Source organism: Oncorhynchus mykiss, chromosome 11 (genome assembly GCF_013265735.2).
Source record: "Oncorhynchus mykiss isolate Arlee chromosome 11, USDA_OmykA_1.1, whole genome shotgun sequence".
Classification (NCBI taxonomy): domain Eukaryota; kingdom Metazoa; phylum Chordata; class Actinopteri; order Salmoniformes; family Salmonidae; genus Oncorhynchus; species Oncorhynchus mykiss.
The window spans coordinates 76,068,395-76,083,371 of record NC_048575.1 but is presented as its reverse complement, the minus strand read 5'-3'; the positions used below and the strand labels follow the sequence as shown (position 1 = coordinate 76,083,371).

Here is a 14,977-nt window from a genome sequence, read left to right as displayed (position 1 = left end):
TCACAATGGTAATCTATACACTAACATACAAACAGAGTCAGGTGGTAATCTATACACTAACATACAAACAGAGTCACAGTGGTAATCTATACACTAACACGCAAACGGAGTCAGGTGGTAATCTATACACTAACATACAAACAGAGTCACAGTGGTAATATATACACTAACACGCAAACAGAGTCAGGTGGTAAGCTATACACTAACATACAAACAGAGTCACAGTGGTAATCTATACACTAACATACAAACAGAGTCAGGTGGTAATCTATACACTAACATACAAACAGAGTCAGGTGGTAATCTATACACTAACATACAAACAGAGTCAGGTGGTAATCTATACACTAACACAAACAGAGTCAGGTGGTAAGCTATACACTAACATACAAACAGAGTCACAGTGGTAATCTATACACTAACATACAAACAGAGTCACAGTGGTAATCTATACACTAACATGCAAACAGAGTCACAGTGGTAATATATACACTAACATACAAACAGAGTCACAGTGGTAATATATACACTAACATACAAACAGAGTCAGGTGGTAATCTATACACTAACATACAAACAGAGTCACAGTGGTAATATATACACTAACATACAAACAGAGTCACAGTGGTAATATATACACTAACACACAAACAGAGTCACAGTGGTAATATATACACTAACACACAAACAGAGTCACAGTGGTAATCTATACACTAACACAAACAGAGTCAGGTGGTAATCTATACACTAACATACAAACAGAGTCAGGTGGTAATCTATACACTAACATACAAACAGAGTCAGGTGGTAATCTATACACTAACACACAAACAGAGTCACAGTGGTAATATATACACTAACACACAAACAGAGTCAGGTGGTAATCTATACACTAACATACAAACAGAGTCAGGTGGTAATCTATACACTAACATACAAACAGAGTCAGGTGGTAATCTATACACTAACATACAAACAGAGTCAGGTGGTAATCTATACACTAACATGCAAACAGAGTCACAGTGGTAATCTATACACTAACACACAAACAGAGTCAGGTGGTAATCTATACACTAACATACAAACAGAGTCAGGTGGTAATCTATACACTAACACACAAACAGAGTCAGGTGGTAATCTATACACTAACACACAAACAGAGTCAGGTGGTAATCTATACACTAACATACAAACAGAGTCAGGTGGTAATCTATACACTAACATACAAACAGAGTCAGGTGGTAATATATACACTAACACACAAACAGAGTCAGGTGGTAATATATACACTAACACACAAACAGAGTCAGGTGGTAATCTATACACTAACATACAAACAGAGTCAGGTGGTAATCTATACACTAACACACAAACAGAGTCACAGTGGTAATCTATACACTAACATACAAACAGAGTCAGGTGGTAATCTATACACTAACACACAAACAGAGTCAGGTGGTAATCTATACACTAACATACAAACAGAGTCAGGTGGTAATCTATACACTAACACACAAACAGAGTCAGGTGGTAATCTATACACTAACATACAAACAGAGTCAGGTGGTAATCTATACACTAACATACAAACAGAGTCACAATGGTAATCTATACACTAACATACAAACAGAGTCAGGTGGTAATCTATACACTAACACACAAACAGAGTCACAGTGGTAATCTATACACTAACACACAAACAGAGTCAGGTGGTAATCTATACACTAACACAAACAGAGTCAGGTGGTAATCTATACACTAACATACAAACAGAGTCACAGTGGTAATCTATACACTAACACACAAACAGAGTCAGGTGGTAATCTATACACTAACACACAAACAGAGTCAGGTGGTAATCTATACACTAACATACAAACAGAGTCAGGTGGTAATCTATACACTAACACACAAACAGAGTCAGGTGGTAATCTATACACTAACACACAAACAGAGTCAGGTGGTAATCTATACACTAACATACAAACAGAGTCAGGTGGTAATCTATACACTAACACACAAACAGAGTCAGGTGGTAATCTATACATTAACACACAAACAGAGTCAGGTGGTAATCTATACACTAACATACAAACAGAGTCAGGTGGTAATCTATACACTAACATACAAACAGAGTCAGGTGGTAATCTATACACTAACACACAAACAGAGTCAGGTGGTAATCTATACACTAACACACAAACAGAGTCAGGTGGTAATCTATACACTAACATACAAACAGAGTCAGGTGGTAATCTATACACTAACACACAAACAGAGTCAGGTGGTAATCTATACACTAACACACAAACAGAGTCAGGTGGTAATCTATACACTAACATACAAACAGAGTCAGGTGGTAATCTATACACTAACACACAAACAGAGTCAGGTGGTAATCTATACACTAACACGCAAACAGAGTCAGGTGGTAATCTATACACTAACACACAAACAGAGTCAGGTGGTAATTTATACACTAACACACAAACAGAGTCACAGTGGTAATCTATACACTAACATACAAACAGAGTCAGGTGGTAATATATACACTAACATACAAACAGAGTCACAGTGGTAATCTATACACTAACATACAAACAGAGTCAGGTGGTAATCTATACACTAACACAAACAGAGTCACAGTGGTAATCTATACACTAACATACAAACAGAGTCAGGTGGTAATATATACACTAACATACAAACAGAGTCACAGTGGTAATCTATACACTAACATACAAACAGAGTCAGGTGGTAATCTATACACTAACACAAACAGAGTCACAGTGGTAATCTATACACTAACACACAAACAGAGTCAGGTGGTAATCTATACACTAACACAAACAGAGTCACAGTGGTAATCTATACACTAACATACAAACAGAGTCAGGTGGTAATCTATACACTAACACACAAACAGAGTCAGGTGGTAATCTATACACTAACATACAAACAGAGTCAGGTGGTAATCTATACACTAACACACAAACAGAGTCAGGTGGTAATCTATACACTAACACACAAACAGAGTCAGGTGGTAATCTATACACTAACATACAAACAGAGTCAGGTGGTAATCTATACACTAACACACAAACAGAGTCAGGTGGTAATCTATACACTAACATACAAACAGAGTCAGGTGGTAATCTATACACTAACATACAAACAGAGTCAGGTGGTAATCTATACACTAACACACAAACAGAGTCAGGTGGTAATCTATACACTAACATACAAACAGAGTCAGGTGGTAATCTATACACTAACACACAAACAGAGTCAGGTGGTAATCTATACACTAACATACAAACAGAGTCAGGTGGTAATCTATACACTAACATACAAACAGAGTCAGGTGGTAATCTATACACTAACACACAAACAGAGTCAGGTGGTAATCTATACACTAACATACAAACAGAGTCAGGTGGTAATCTATACACTAACATACAAACAGAGTCAGGTGGTAATCTATACACTAACACGCAAACAGAGTCACAGTGGTAATCTATACACTAACATACAAACAGAGTCAGGTGGTAATCTATACACTAACATACAAACAGAGTCAGGTGGTAATCTATACACTAACACACAAACAGAGTCAGGTGGTAATCTATACACTAACATACAAACAGAGTCAGGTGGTAATCTATACACTAACATACAGACAGAGTCACAGTGGTAATATATACACTAACACGCAAACAGAGTCAGGTGCAGGCAGTAAAACTCTGACACATCTTTCCTATAATATTAGTGAATAATTGTGTTGTAGTATGTTGTTCCTGACTCCTCTCTGTCTCTCAGGTGTAATGTACAAGCCTGGTGCCACCTCACATCCTGTACAGGAGGGTACCACCATGCAACCGGTAAGAAAACAGACCATGTTAACAACAACGTGTAGTAACAGACGCTCACATCATTAGTGTGTCATTATTACAAATTATAAACCGGGTGGTTCAAACCCTGAATTCTGATTGGCTGACAGTCGTGATATATCAGATCGTGTACCACGGGTTATGGCAAAACATTTATTTTTACTATTCTAATTACATTGATAACCAGTTTATAATAGCAATAAGGCACCTTTAGCCAATATACCACGGCTATATAGGCCATATACCACACCCCCTCGGGCCTTATTGCTTAATTATAACGTTGTTATACTAGTGTGTCTCTGCATACTAGAAGTGACTCATCTGTCCTGGTGTCTCTCTCTTTCTGTGTGTTCGTGTCCAGTCCTGTCCGTCTCTGGGGGACAGTGGGGTGTCCGGCCCCAGCTCACCTATCTCAGAGTCACGCTATGGCCTACACCCTCAGCTTCTACCCAGCGCTGTAAGTGTCGCTCCTCGTCCTCTAGACGTCATCCTCCTTTCTCGCTATGGTTCTCCCACTGAAGACACTGCACAACTGCTTCTCTTTTCTCTCTCTCTTTCTCTCCTCTCTTCTCTCTCTTTCTCTTCTCTCTCTTCTCTCTTTCTCCGCTCTCTCTCGCTCTCTCTCCTCTCTCTCTTTCTCTCCTCTCTCTTTCTCTTCTCTCTCTTTCTTTTCTCTCTCGCTCCTCTCATCTCTCTCTTTCTCTCCTCTCTCTCTCTCTCTTCCTCTTTTCTTTCTCTTTCTCTTTCTCCTCTCTCACAACTGCTTCTCTCTCTCCTCTCTCTTCCTCTTCTCTCTCTCTTTCTCTCCCTCTCTCTTGTCACTCATTCTCTCCATATTTGTATTATCTCTGCCTTTTTCCTTCTCTCCTCTCACTTTCTATCCTCTCTCTCTCTCTACTCTCACTTTCTCTCCTCTCTCCTCTCGTCTCTCTCTTTCTCTTCTCTCTTTCTATACTCTATACTTCTTCTCTCTCGCTCCCTCTCCCTCCCTCTCTCTCCCTTTCTCTCCCCCCTCTCTCTCTCTCTCTCCTCTCACTTTCAATCCTCTCTCTCTCTCTTTTTCTCTTCCCTACTCTCTCCTCTCATTCCCCCCTCTCTCTCTCTCTCTCTTTCTCTTCCCTACTCTCTCTTCTCTCTTTCTCTTCTTTCTCGTCTCTCTCTCTCTCTCTCTCTCTCTCTCTCTCCTCTCTCTCATCCCTCTCTCTTGTCTCTTTCACTCCCTCTCTCTCTCTCTCTCTCCCTCTCTCTCTCTCTCTCTCTCTCTCATTCTCATCTCTCTCTCTCTCTTCTCTCTTTCTCCTCCCTCTCTCTCTCTTTCTCTTTCTCTTTCTCTTCTCTTTCTCTCTCTCTCTCTTTCTCCTCTCTCATCCCTCTCTCTTGTCACTCCTTCTCTCCATTTTTGTATTATCTCTGTCTTTCTCCTTCTCTCCTCTCACTTTCTATTCTCTCTCCCTCTCACCCTCTCTCTCTCTCTCTCCTCTCTCTCTTTTCTCTCTCTCCTCTCTCTCTTTTCTCTCTCTCCTCTCTCTCTTTTCTCTCTCTCCTCTCTCTTTTCTCTCTCGCTCTCTCTCTCTTTCTCCTCTCTCATCCCTCTCTCTTGTCTCTCCTCTCCATATTTGTCTTATCTCTCTCTCTCCTCTCACTTTCTCTCATCTCTCTCTCTCACTCTCTCTCTTTCTATACTCTCTATACTTCTTCTCTCTCGCTCCCTCTCCCTCCCTCTCTCTCCCTTTCTCTCCCCCCCTCTCTCTCTCTCTCTCCTCTCACTTTCAATCCTCTCTCTCTCTCTTTTTCTCTTCCCTACTCTCTCCTCTCATTCTCCTCTCTCTCCTCTCACTTTCTATTCTCTCTCTCTCTCTCTCTCTCTCTCTTTCTCTTCCCTACTCTCTCTTCTCTCTTTCTCTTCTCTCTCTCTCTCTCTTCTCTCTCTCTCTCTCTCTCTCTCTCTCTCATCCCTCTCTCTCTCTCTTTCACTCCCTCTCTCTCTCTCTCTCTCTCTCTCTCTCTCCCTCTCTCTCTCATTCTCCTCTCTCTCTCTCTCTCTCTCTCTCATTCTCCTCTCTCTCTCTCTTCTCTCTTTCTCCTCCCTCTCTCTCTTTATCTTTCTCTTCTCTCTCTCTCTCTCTCTCTCTCTTTCTCCTCTCTCATCCCTCTCTCTTGTCACTCCTTCTCTCCATTTTTGTATTATCTCTGTCTTTCTCCTTCTCTCCTCTCACTTTCTATCCTCTCTCCCTCTCACCCTCTCTCTCTCTCTCTCTCTCTCTCTCTCTCTTTTCTCTCTCTCCTCTCTCTCTTTTCTCTCTCTCCTCTCTCTTTTCTCTCTCGCTCTCTCTCTCTTTCTCCTCTCTCTCATCCCTCTCTCTTGTCTCTCCTTCTCTCCATATTTGTCTTCTCTCTCTCTCTCTCCTCTCACTTTCTCTCATCTCTCTCTCTCACTCTCTCTCTTTCTTTCTCTCTCTCTCTTTCTCCTCTCTCTCATCCCTCTCTCTTGTCTTTCATTCTCTCCCTCTCTCTCCTTTCACTTTCTATCCTCTCTCTCTCCTCACTCAATTCAATTCCAGTTTAAGGGCTTTATTGACAGGAGATACATAAGCAAGTGAAGTAGACAATAAACAATACAAATGAACAGTAAACATTACATTACAAGTTCCAAAATAATAAATACATTTCAAATGTCATTATGTCTATATACAGTGTTGTAATGATGTGCAAATGGTTAAAGCACAAAAGGGAAAATAATAAACATAAATGTAGGTTGTATTTACAACGGTTCACTGGTTTCCCTTTTCTTGAGGAAACAGGTCACAAATCTTGCCGCTGTGATGGCACACTGTGGAATTTCACCCAGTAGATATGGGAGTTTATCAAAATTGGGTTTGTTTTCAAATTCTTTGTGGGTCTGTGTAGTCTAAGGGAAATACATGTATCTAATATGGTCATATATTGGACAGGAAGTTATGAAGTGCAGCTCAGTTTCCACCTCATTTTGTGGGCAGTGAGCACATAGCCTGTCTTCTCTTGAGAGCCATGTCTGCCTATGGAGGCCTTTCTCAATAGCAAGGCTATGCTCACTGAGTCTGTACATAGTCAAAGCTGTCCTTAAGTTTGGGTCAGTCACAGTGGTCAGGTATTCTATTTTTCTCCAATTTTAACCTCACACTTTTTTGAGTACATGTATTTTATAATGTCATATGTTTTTCCTCCAACACCACTCTCCATTAATTTGTATAGCAGACCCTCATGCCAAATTGAGTCAAAAGCTTTTTTGAAATCAACAAAGCATGAGAAGACTTTGCCTTTGTTCTGGTTTGTTTGTGAATTAGGGTGTTTAGGGTGAATACATGATCTGTCTTATGGTAATTTGGTAAAAAGCCAATTTGACATTTGCTCAGTGCATTGTTTTCACTGAGGAAATGGACTAGTTGCTAATGACCCATCTCTCTCTCTCTCTTTCTCTCTCTCTCCTCTCTTTCTTTCCTCTCTCTCCCCCCCCTCTCTCTTTCTCTCTCCTCTCTCTCTTTTCTCTCTCTCCTCTCTCTCTTCTCTCTCTCCTCTCTCTTTTCTCTCTCTCCTCTCTCTCTTTCCCCTCTCTCTCTAACCTCTCTCTCTTTCCCCTCTCTCTCTCTCCTCTCTCTCTTTCTCTCCTCTCTTTCTCCATCTCTCCTCTCCTCTTTCTCTCCTCTCTCTTTCTCTCACAGGTGCGTATGATGGAGGAGGACAGGACAGCGTGGGAGGGGAAGGTGTTTGTGTCTGAACCCATCTCCTCTCTACCTCCGCTGGCTACCACAGACTGTGTCATGGAGGACAGAGGTAGACCTCAGGCAATACAGCAATTCTGTATAATATTGACATAAATAAACATATTTTATAAATAAGACAAAAAAATAGAACATTTTATTGTAGCTATAGTTATAATTATATCAATGTAGCCTATCGCCCAGCCCCTGTGTGAACGTGTACGCTTTGGCAGCAGACCAGGTCTGTGGTTGTCTCTCTCTGTGTCCCTAGGTAACTGCAGTCCTCGGTTCATCCTTTCTACCTCCTACTGTGTTCCGTGTGAGGGCCAGACGGCCCTCCAGAGCCACCTACCCCTGGGGGCCCTAGTTAGCCCTCTGGCTAAGCTACACACAGGAGAGGTACTAACCTGTATTATCACAGTTATAGCCTCTTACAGCCTGGTCCCAGATCTAATTGTGCTGTACAGCCAACTTCTATAGTCTATAACGACCATATGGTTGTTGTTATGCCATAATAGCGGCCATTGAAGTTGGCTGTGCAACACAAACAGATCTGGAAGGGAAAGAGGGATACCTCGCCAGTACCTCGCCAGGCGTTTCAGCCTATCAGTACCCGCTAGAGCTCGTTGTCGGGCGTCTCCTTTAGCATACACATCAGATGCATATCAACCTGCAACATGCAGCAAACAGAAGCACCAACACTTAATAAATAGTGCATAAACTATTGTAAATAATTAATTTCATGAAGAAATATTAGTGTAAAAGCACCAATAACAATAGACAACAACAATAGTTATTTGTTCAGATAGAGTCAAGGATATGTTTTGTATAATTCTGCAAAGTTCTACAACAAAAATATGGGCCTATAGCCTATTTTAGTTTCCCTTCTGATAAAAACATGACAGTGTAATCCATTTGATCAACTTGATTTGTAGATTTGATTAGTAATAAGAGTTTTAGTGGGGTGGCATGGTAGCCTAGTGGTTAGAGCATTAGGCTAGTAACCACAAGGTTGCAAGATCAAATCCCCGAGCTGACAAGGTACAAATCTGTCGTTCTGCCCCTGAACAGGCAGTTAACCCACTGTTCCTAGGCCGTCATTGAAAATAAGAATTTGTTCTTAACTGACTTGCCTAGTTAAATAAAGGTCAAATATTAGTAATTCATACAGTTCCAGCTTCTTTTGACAAAGTAGAAACAAAAACACATAATGATAATAGTATATATAACCAGCCAGGTCACAGGTCAAATTAAAAGCACCAGTGCATCAACTATTGTAAAGGATGAATTGTTTTGTAGCCAGAGCAATGCTGCTGCGTGAGTGGTCATGTGCTGAATGTAGAGACAGTGGAGTGGTCATGTGCTGAATGTAGAGACAGTGGAGTGGTCATGTGCTGAATGTAGAGACAGTGGAGTGGTCATGTGCTGAATGTAGGGACAGTGGAGTGGTCATGTGCTGAATGTAGAGACAGTGGAGTGGTCATGTGCTTAATGTAGAGACAGTGGAGCGGTCATGTGCTGAATGTAGGGACAGTGGAGTGGTCATGTGCTGAATGTAGAGACAGTGGAGTGGTCATGTGCTGAATGTAGAGACAGTGGAGTGGTCATGTGCTGAATGTAGAGACAGTGGAGTGGTCATGTGCTGAATGTAGAGACAGTGGAGTGGTCATGTGCTGAATGTAGAGACAGTGGAGTGGTCATGTGCTGAATGTAGGGACAGTGGAGTGGTCATGTGCTTAATGTAGAGACAGTGGAGTGGTCATGTGCTGAATGTAGAGACAGTGGAGTGGTCATGTGCTGAATGTAGAGACAGTGGAGTGGTCATGTGCTGAATGTAGAGACAGTGGAGTGGTCATGTGCTGAATGTAGAGACAGTGGAGTGGTCATGTGCTGAATGTAGAGACAGTGGAGTGGTCATGTGCTGAATGTAGGGACAGTGGAGTGGTCATGTGCTGAATGTAGAGACAGTGGAGGGGTCATGTGCTGAATGTAGAGACAGTGGAGTGGTCATGTGCTTAATGTAGGGACAGTGGAGTGGTCATGTGCTGAATGTAGAGACAGTGGAGTGGTCATGTGCTGAACGTATGGACAGTGGAGTGGTCATGTGCTGAATGTATGGACAGTGGAGTGGTCATGTGCTGAATGTAGAGACAGTGGAGTGGTCATGTGCTGAATGTAGAGACAGTGGAGTGGTCATGTGCTGAATGTAGGGACAGTGGAGTGGTCATGTGCTTAATGTAGAGACAGTGGAGTGGTCATGTGCTGAATGTAGAGACAGTGGAGTGGTCATGTGCTGAATGTAGAGACAGTGGAGTGGTCATGTGCTGAATGTAGAGACAGTGGAGTGGTCATGTGCTGAATGTAGAGACAGTGGAGTGGTCATGTGCTGAATGTAGAGACAGTGGAGTGGTCATGTGCTGAATGTAGAGACAGTGGAGTGGTCATGTGCTGAATGTAGGGACAGTGGAGTGGTCATGTGCTGAATGTAGAGACAGTGGAGGGGTCATGTGCTGAATGTAGAGACAGTGGAGTGGTCATGTGCTTAATGTAGGGACAGTGGAGTGGTCATGTGCTGAATGTAGGGACAGTGGAGTGGTCATGTGCTGAATGTAGGGACAGTGGAGTGGTCATGTGCTTAATGTAGGGACAGTGGAGTGGTCATGTGCTGGATGTAGGGACAGTGGAGTGGTCATGTGCTGAATGTAGAGACAGTGGAGGGGTCATGTGCTGAATGTAGAGACAGTGGAGTGGTCATGTGCTGAATGTAGAGACAGTGGAGTGGTCATGTGCTTAATGTAGGGACAGTGGAGTGGTCATGTGCTTAATGTAGAGACAGTGGAGTGGTCATGTGCTGAACGTATGGACAGTGGAGTGGTCATGTGCTGAATGTAGGGACAGTGGAGTGGTCATGTGCTGAATGTAGAGACAGTGGAGTGGTTATGTGCTTAATGTAGAGACAGTGGAGTGGTCATGTGCTGAATGTAGAGACAGTGGAGTGGTCATGTGCTGAATGTAGAGACAGTGGAGGGGTCATGTGCTGAATGTAGAGACAGTGGAGTGGTCATGTGCTTAATGTAGGGACAGTGGAGTGGTCATGTGCTGAATGTAGGGACAGTGGAGTGGTCATGTGCTTAATGTAGGGACAGTGGAGTGGTCATGTGCTTAATGTAGGGACAGTGGAGTGGTCATGTGCTGGATGTAGGGACAGTGGAGTGGTCATGTGCTGAATGTAGAGACAGTGGAGGGGTCATGTGCTGAATGTAGAGACAGTGGAGTGGTCATGTGCTGAATGTAGAGACAGTGGAGTGGTCATGTGCTTAATGTAGGGACAGTGGAGTGGTCATGTGCTTAATGTAGAGACAGTGGAGTGGTCATGTGCTGAACGTATGGACAGTGGAGTGGTCATGTGCTGAATGTAGGGACAGTGGAGTGGTCATGTGCTGAATGTAGAGACAGTGGAGTGGTCATGTGCTTAATGTAGAGACAGTGGAGTGGTCATGTGCTGAATGTAGGGACAGTGGAGTGGTCATGTGCTGAATGTAGAGACAGTGGAGTGGTCATGTGCTGAATGTAGAGACAGTGGAGTGGTCATGTGCTGAATGTAGAGACAGTGGAGTGGTCATGTGCTGAATGTAGAGACAGTGGAGTGGTCATGTGCTGAATGTAGAGACAGTGGAGTGGTCATGTGCTGAATGTAGGGACAGTGGAGTGGTCATGTGCTTAATGTAGAGACAGTGGAGTGGTCATGTGCTGAATGTAGAGACAGTGGAGTGGTCATGTGCTGAATGTAGAGACAGTGGAGTGGTCATGTGCTGAATGTAGAGACTGTGGAGTGGTCATGTGCTGAATGTAGAGACAGTGGAGTGGTCATGTGCTGAATGTAGAGACAGTGGAGTGGTCATGTGCTGAATGTAGGGACAGTGGAGTGGTCATGTGCTGAATGTAGAGACAGTGGAGGGGTCATGTGCTGAATGTAGAGACAGTGGAGTGGTCATGTGCTTAATGTAGGGACAGTGGAGTGGTCATGTGCTGAATGTAGAGACAGTGGAGTGGTCATGTGCTGAACGTATGGACAGTGGAGTGGTCATGTGCTGAATGTATGGACAGTGGAGTGGTCATGTGCTGAATGTAGAGACAGTGGAGTGGTCATGTGCTGAATGTAGAGACAGTGGAGTGGTCATGTGCTGAATGTAGGGACAGTGGAGTGGTCATGTGCTTAATGTAGAGACAGTGGAGTGGTCATGTGCTTAATGTAGGGACAGTGGAGTGGTCATGTGCTGAATGTAGGGACAGTGGAGTGGTCATGTGCTTAATGTAGGGACAGTGGAGTGGTCATGTGCTTAATGTAGGGACAGTGGAGTGGTCATGTGCTGGATGTAGGGACAGTGGAGTGGTCATGTGCTGAATGTAGAGACAGTGGAGGGGTCATGTGCTGAATGTAGAGACAGTGGAGTGGTCATGTGCTGAATGTAGAGACAGTGGAGTGGTCATGTGCTTAATGTAGGGACAGTGGAGTGGTCATGTGCTTAATGTAGAGACAGTGGAGTGGTCATGTGCTGAACGTATGGACAGTGGAGTGGTCATGTGCTGAATGTATGGACAGTGGAGTGGTCATGTGCTGAATGTAGAGACAGTGGAGGGGTCATGTGCTGAATGTATGGACAGTGGAGTGGTCATGTGCTGAATGTATGGACAGTGGAGTGGTCATGTGCTGAATGTAGAGACAGTGGAGTGGTCATGTGCTGAATGTAGAGACAGTGGAGTGGTCATTTGCTGAATGTAGAGACAGTGGAGTGGTCATGTGCTGAATGTAGAGACAGTGGAGTGGTCATGTGCTGAATGTAGAGACAGTGGAGTGGTCATGTGCTGAATGTAGGGACAGTGGAGTGGTCATGTGCTTAATGTAGAGACAGTGGAGTGGTCATGTGCTGAATGTAGAGACAGTGGAGTGGTCATGTGCTGAATGTAGAGACAGTGTAGTGGTCATGTGCTGAATGTAGAGACAGTGGAGTGGTCATGTGCTGAATGTAGAGACAGTGGAGTGGTCATGTGCTGAATGTAGAGACAGTGGAGTGGTCATGTGCTGAATGTAGGGACAGTGGAGTGGTCATGTGCTGAATGTAGAGACAGTGGAGGGGTCATGTGCTGAATGTAGAGACAGTGGAGTGGTCATGTGCTTAATGTAGGGACAGTGGAGTGGTCATGTGCTGAATGTAGGGACAGTGGAGTGGTCATGTGCTTAATGTAGGGACAGTGGAGTGGTCATGTGCTTAATGTAGGGACAGTGGAGTGGTCATGTGCTGGATGTAGGGACAGTGGAGTGGTCATGTGCTTAATGTAGGGACAGTGGAGTGGTCATGTGCTGAATGTAGGGACAGTGGAGTGGTCATGTGTTGAATGTAGAGACAGTGGAGTGGTCATGTGTTGAATGTAGAGACAGTGGAGTGGTCATGTGCTGAACGTATGGACAGTGGAGTGATCATGTGCTGAATGTAGAGACAGTGGAGTGGTCATGTGTTGAATGTAGAGACAGTGGAGTGGTCATGTGCTGAATGTAGAGACAGTGGAGTGGTCATGTGCTGAACGTATGGACAGTGGAGTGGTCATGTGCTGAATGTAGAGACAGTGGAGTGGTCATGTGCTGAATGTAGAGACAGTGGAGTGGTCATGTGCTGAATGTAGAGACAGTGGAGTGGTCATGTGCTGAATGTAGAGACAGTGGAGTGGTCATGTGCTGTATGTAGAGACAGTGGAGTGGTCATGTGCTGAATGTAGAGACAGTGGAGTGGTCATGTGCTGAATGTAGAGACAGTGGAGTGGTCATGTGCTGAATGTAGAGACAGTGGAGTGGTCATGTGCTGAATGTAGGGACAGTGGAGTGGTCATGTGCTGAATGTAGGGACAGTGGAGTGGTCATGTGCTTAATGTAGGGACAGTGGAGTGGTCATGTGTTGAATGTAGAGACAGTGGAGTGGTCATGTGCTGAACGTATGGACAGTGGAGTGGTCATGTGCTGAATGTAGGGACAGTGGAGTGGTCATGTGCTGAATGTAGGGACAGTGGAGTGGTCATGTGCTGAATGTAGGGACAGTGGAGTGGTCATGTGCTGAACTCATGGACAGCACGGATATTCTTGAAAAAGTGACATTTGGAAATAGAGCTGCACCTCTTGAATTATGGGAGTTATTTGACACGTAGGACGTCCTACAGAACATTGTCTTGGTGCCTGGCTGGGTACCAGGGTCCTACAGCACATTGTCTTGGTGCCTGGCTGGGTACCAGGTTCCTACAGCACATTGTCTTGGTGCCTGGCTGGGTACCAACGTCCTACAGCACATTGTCTTGGTGCCTGACTGGGTACCAGGGTCCTACAGGACATTGTCTTGGAGCCTGGCTGGGTACCAACGTCCTACAGCACATTGTCTTGGTGCCTGGCTGGGTACCAGGGTCCTACAGCACATTGTCTTGGTGCCTGACTGGGTACCAGGGTCCTACAACACATTGTCTTGGTGCCTGGCTGGGTACCAACGTCCTACAGCACATTGTCTTGGTGCCTGGCTGGGTACCAACGTCCTACAGAACATTGTCTTGGTGCCTGCCTGGGTACCAGGGTCCTACAGCACATTGTCTTGGAGCCTGGCTGGGTACCAACGTCCTACAGCACATTGTCTTGGTGCCTGGCTGGGTACCAGGGTCCTACAACACATTGTCTTGGTGCCTGGCTGGGTACCAGGGTCCTACAACACATTGTCTTGGTGCCTGGATGGGTACCAGGGTCCTACAACACATTGTCTTGGTGCCTGGTGTAACGGATGTGAAACGGCTAGCTTAGTTAGCGTGGGCGCTAAATAGCGTTTCAATCAGTGACGTCACTTGCTCTGAGACCTTGAAGTAGTAGTTCCCCTTGCTCTGCAAGAGCCGCGGCTTTTGTGGCGCGATGGGTAACGATGCTTCGAGGGTGACTGTTGATGTGTGCAGAAGGTCCCTAGTTCGCGCCCGGGTATGGGCGAGGGGACGGTCTAAATTTGTACTGTTACATTGGTGCCGTGACCCGGATTACTGGTTGCTGCGGAAAAAAGGAGGAAGGTCAAAAGGGGGGTGAGTGTAACGGATGTGAAACGGCTAGCTTAGTTAGCGTGGGCGCTAAATAGCGTTTCAATCAGTGACGTCACTTGCTCTGAGACCTTGAAGTAGTAGTTCCCCTTGCTCTGCAAGAGCCGCGGCTTTTGTGGCGCGATGGGTAACGATGCTTCGAGGGTGACTGTTGATGTGTGCAGAAGGTCCCTAGTTCGCGCCCGGGTATGGGCGAGGGGACGGTCTAAATTTGTACTGTTACACTGGCTGGGTACC

The 14,977-nt window shown here is 44.5% G+C and overlaps 1 protein-coding gene across 2 annotated transcripts in view; it reads left to right on the top strand.

Moving 5' to 3' along the window:
* si:dkey-13n15.2 (protein transport protein Sec24C) overlaps positions 1-14,977 on the top strand; it is a 35,322-nt gene that overhangs the window by 3,151 nt on the left and 17,194 nt on the right. Inside the window, exons 3-6 of one of the 2 annotated variants that reach the window (XM_036936374.1) lie at positions 3,820-3,881; positions 4,252-4,347; positions 7,589-7,700; positions 7,899-8,026. In XM_036936374.1, the coding sequence (XP_036792269.1) occupies positions 3,820-3,881; positions 4,252-4,347; positions 7,589-7,700; positions 7,899-8,026 (398 nt within the window). Of the gene's footprint in view, positions 1-3,819; positions 3,882-4,251; positions 4,348-7,588; positions 7,701-7,863; positions 8,027-14,977 lie in introns of those variants that run through there. The other variant, XM_036936375.1, reaches the window with a different exon arrangement.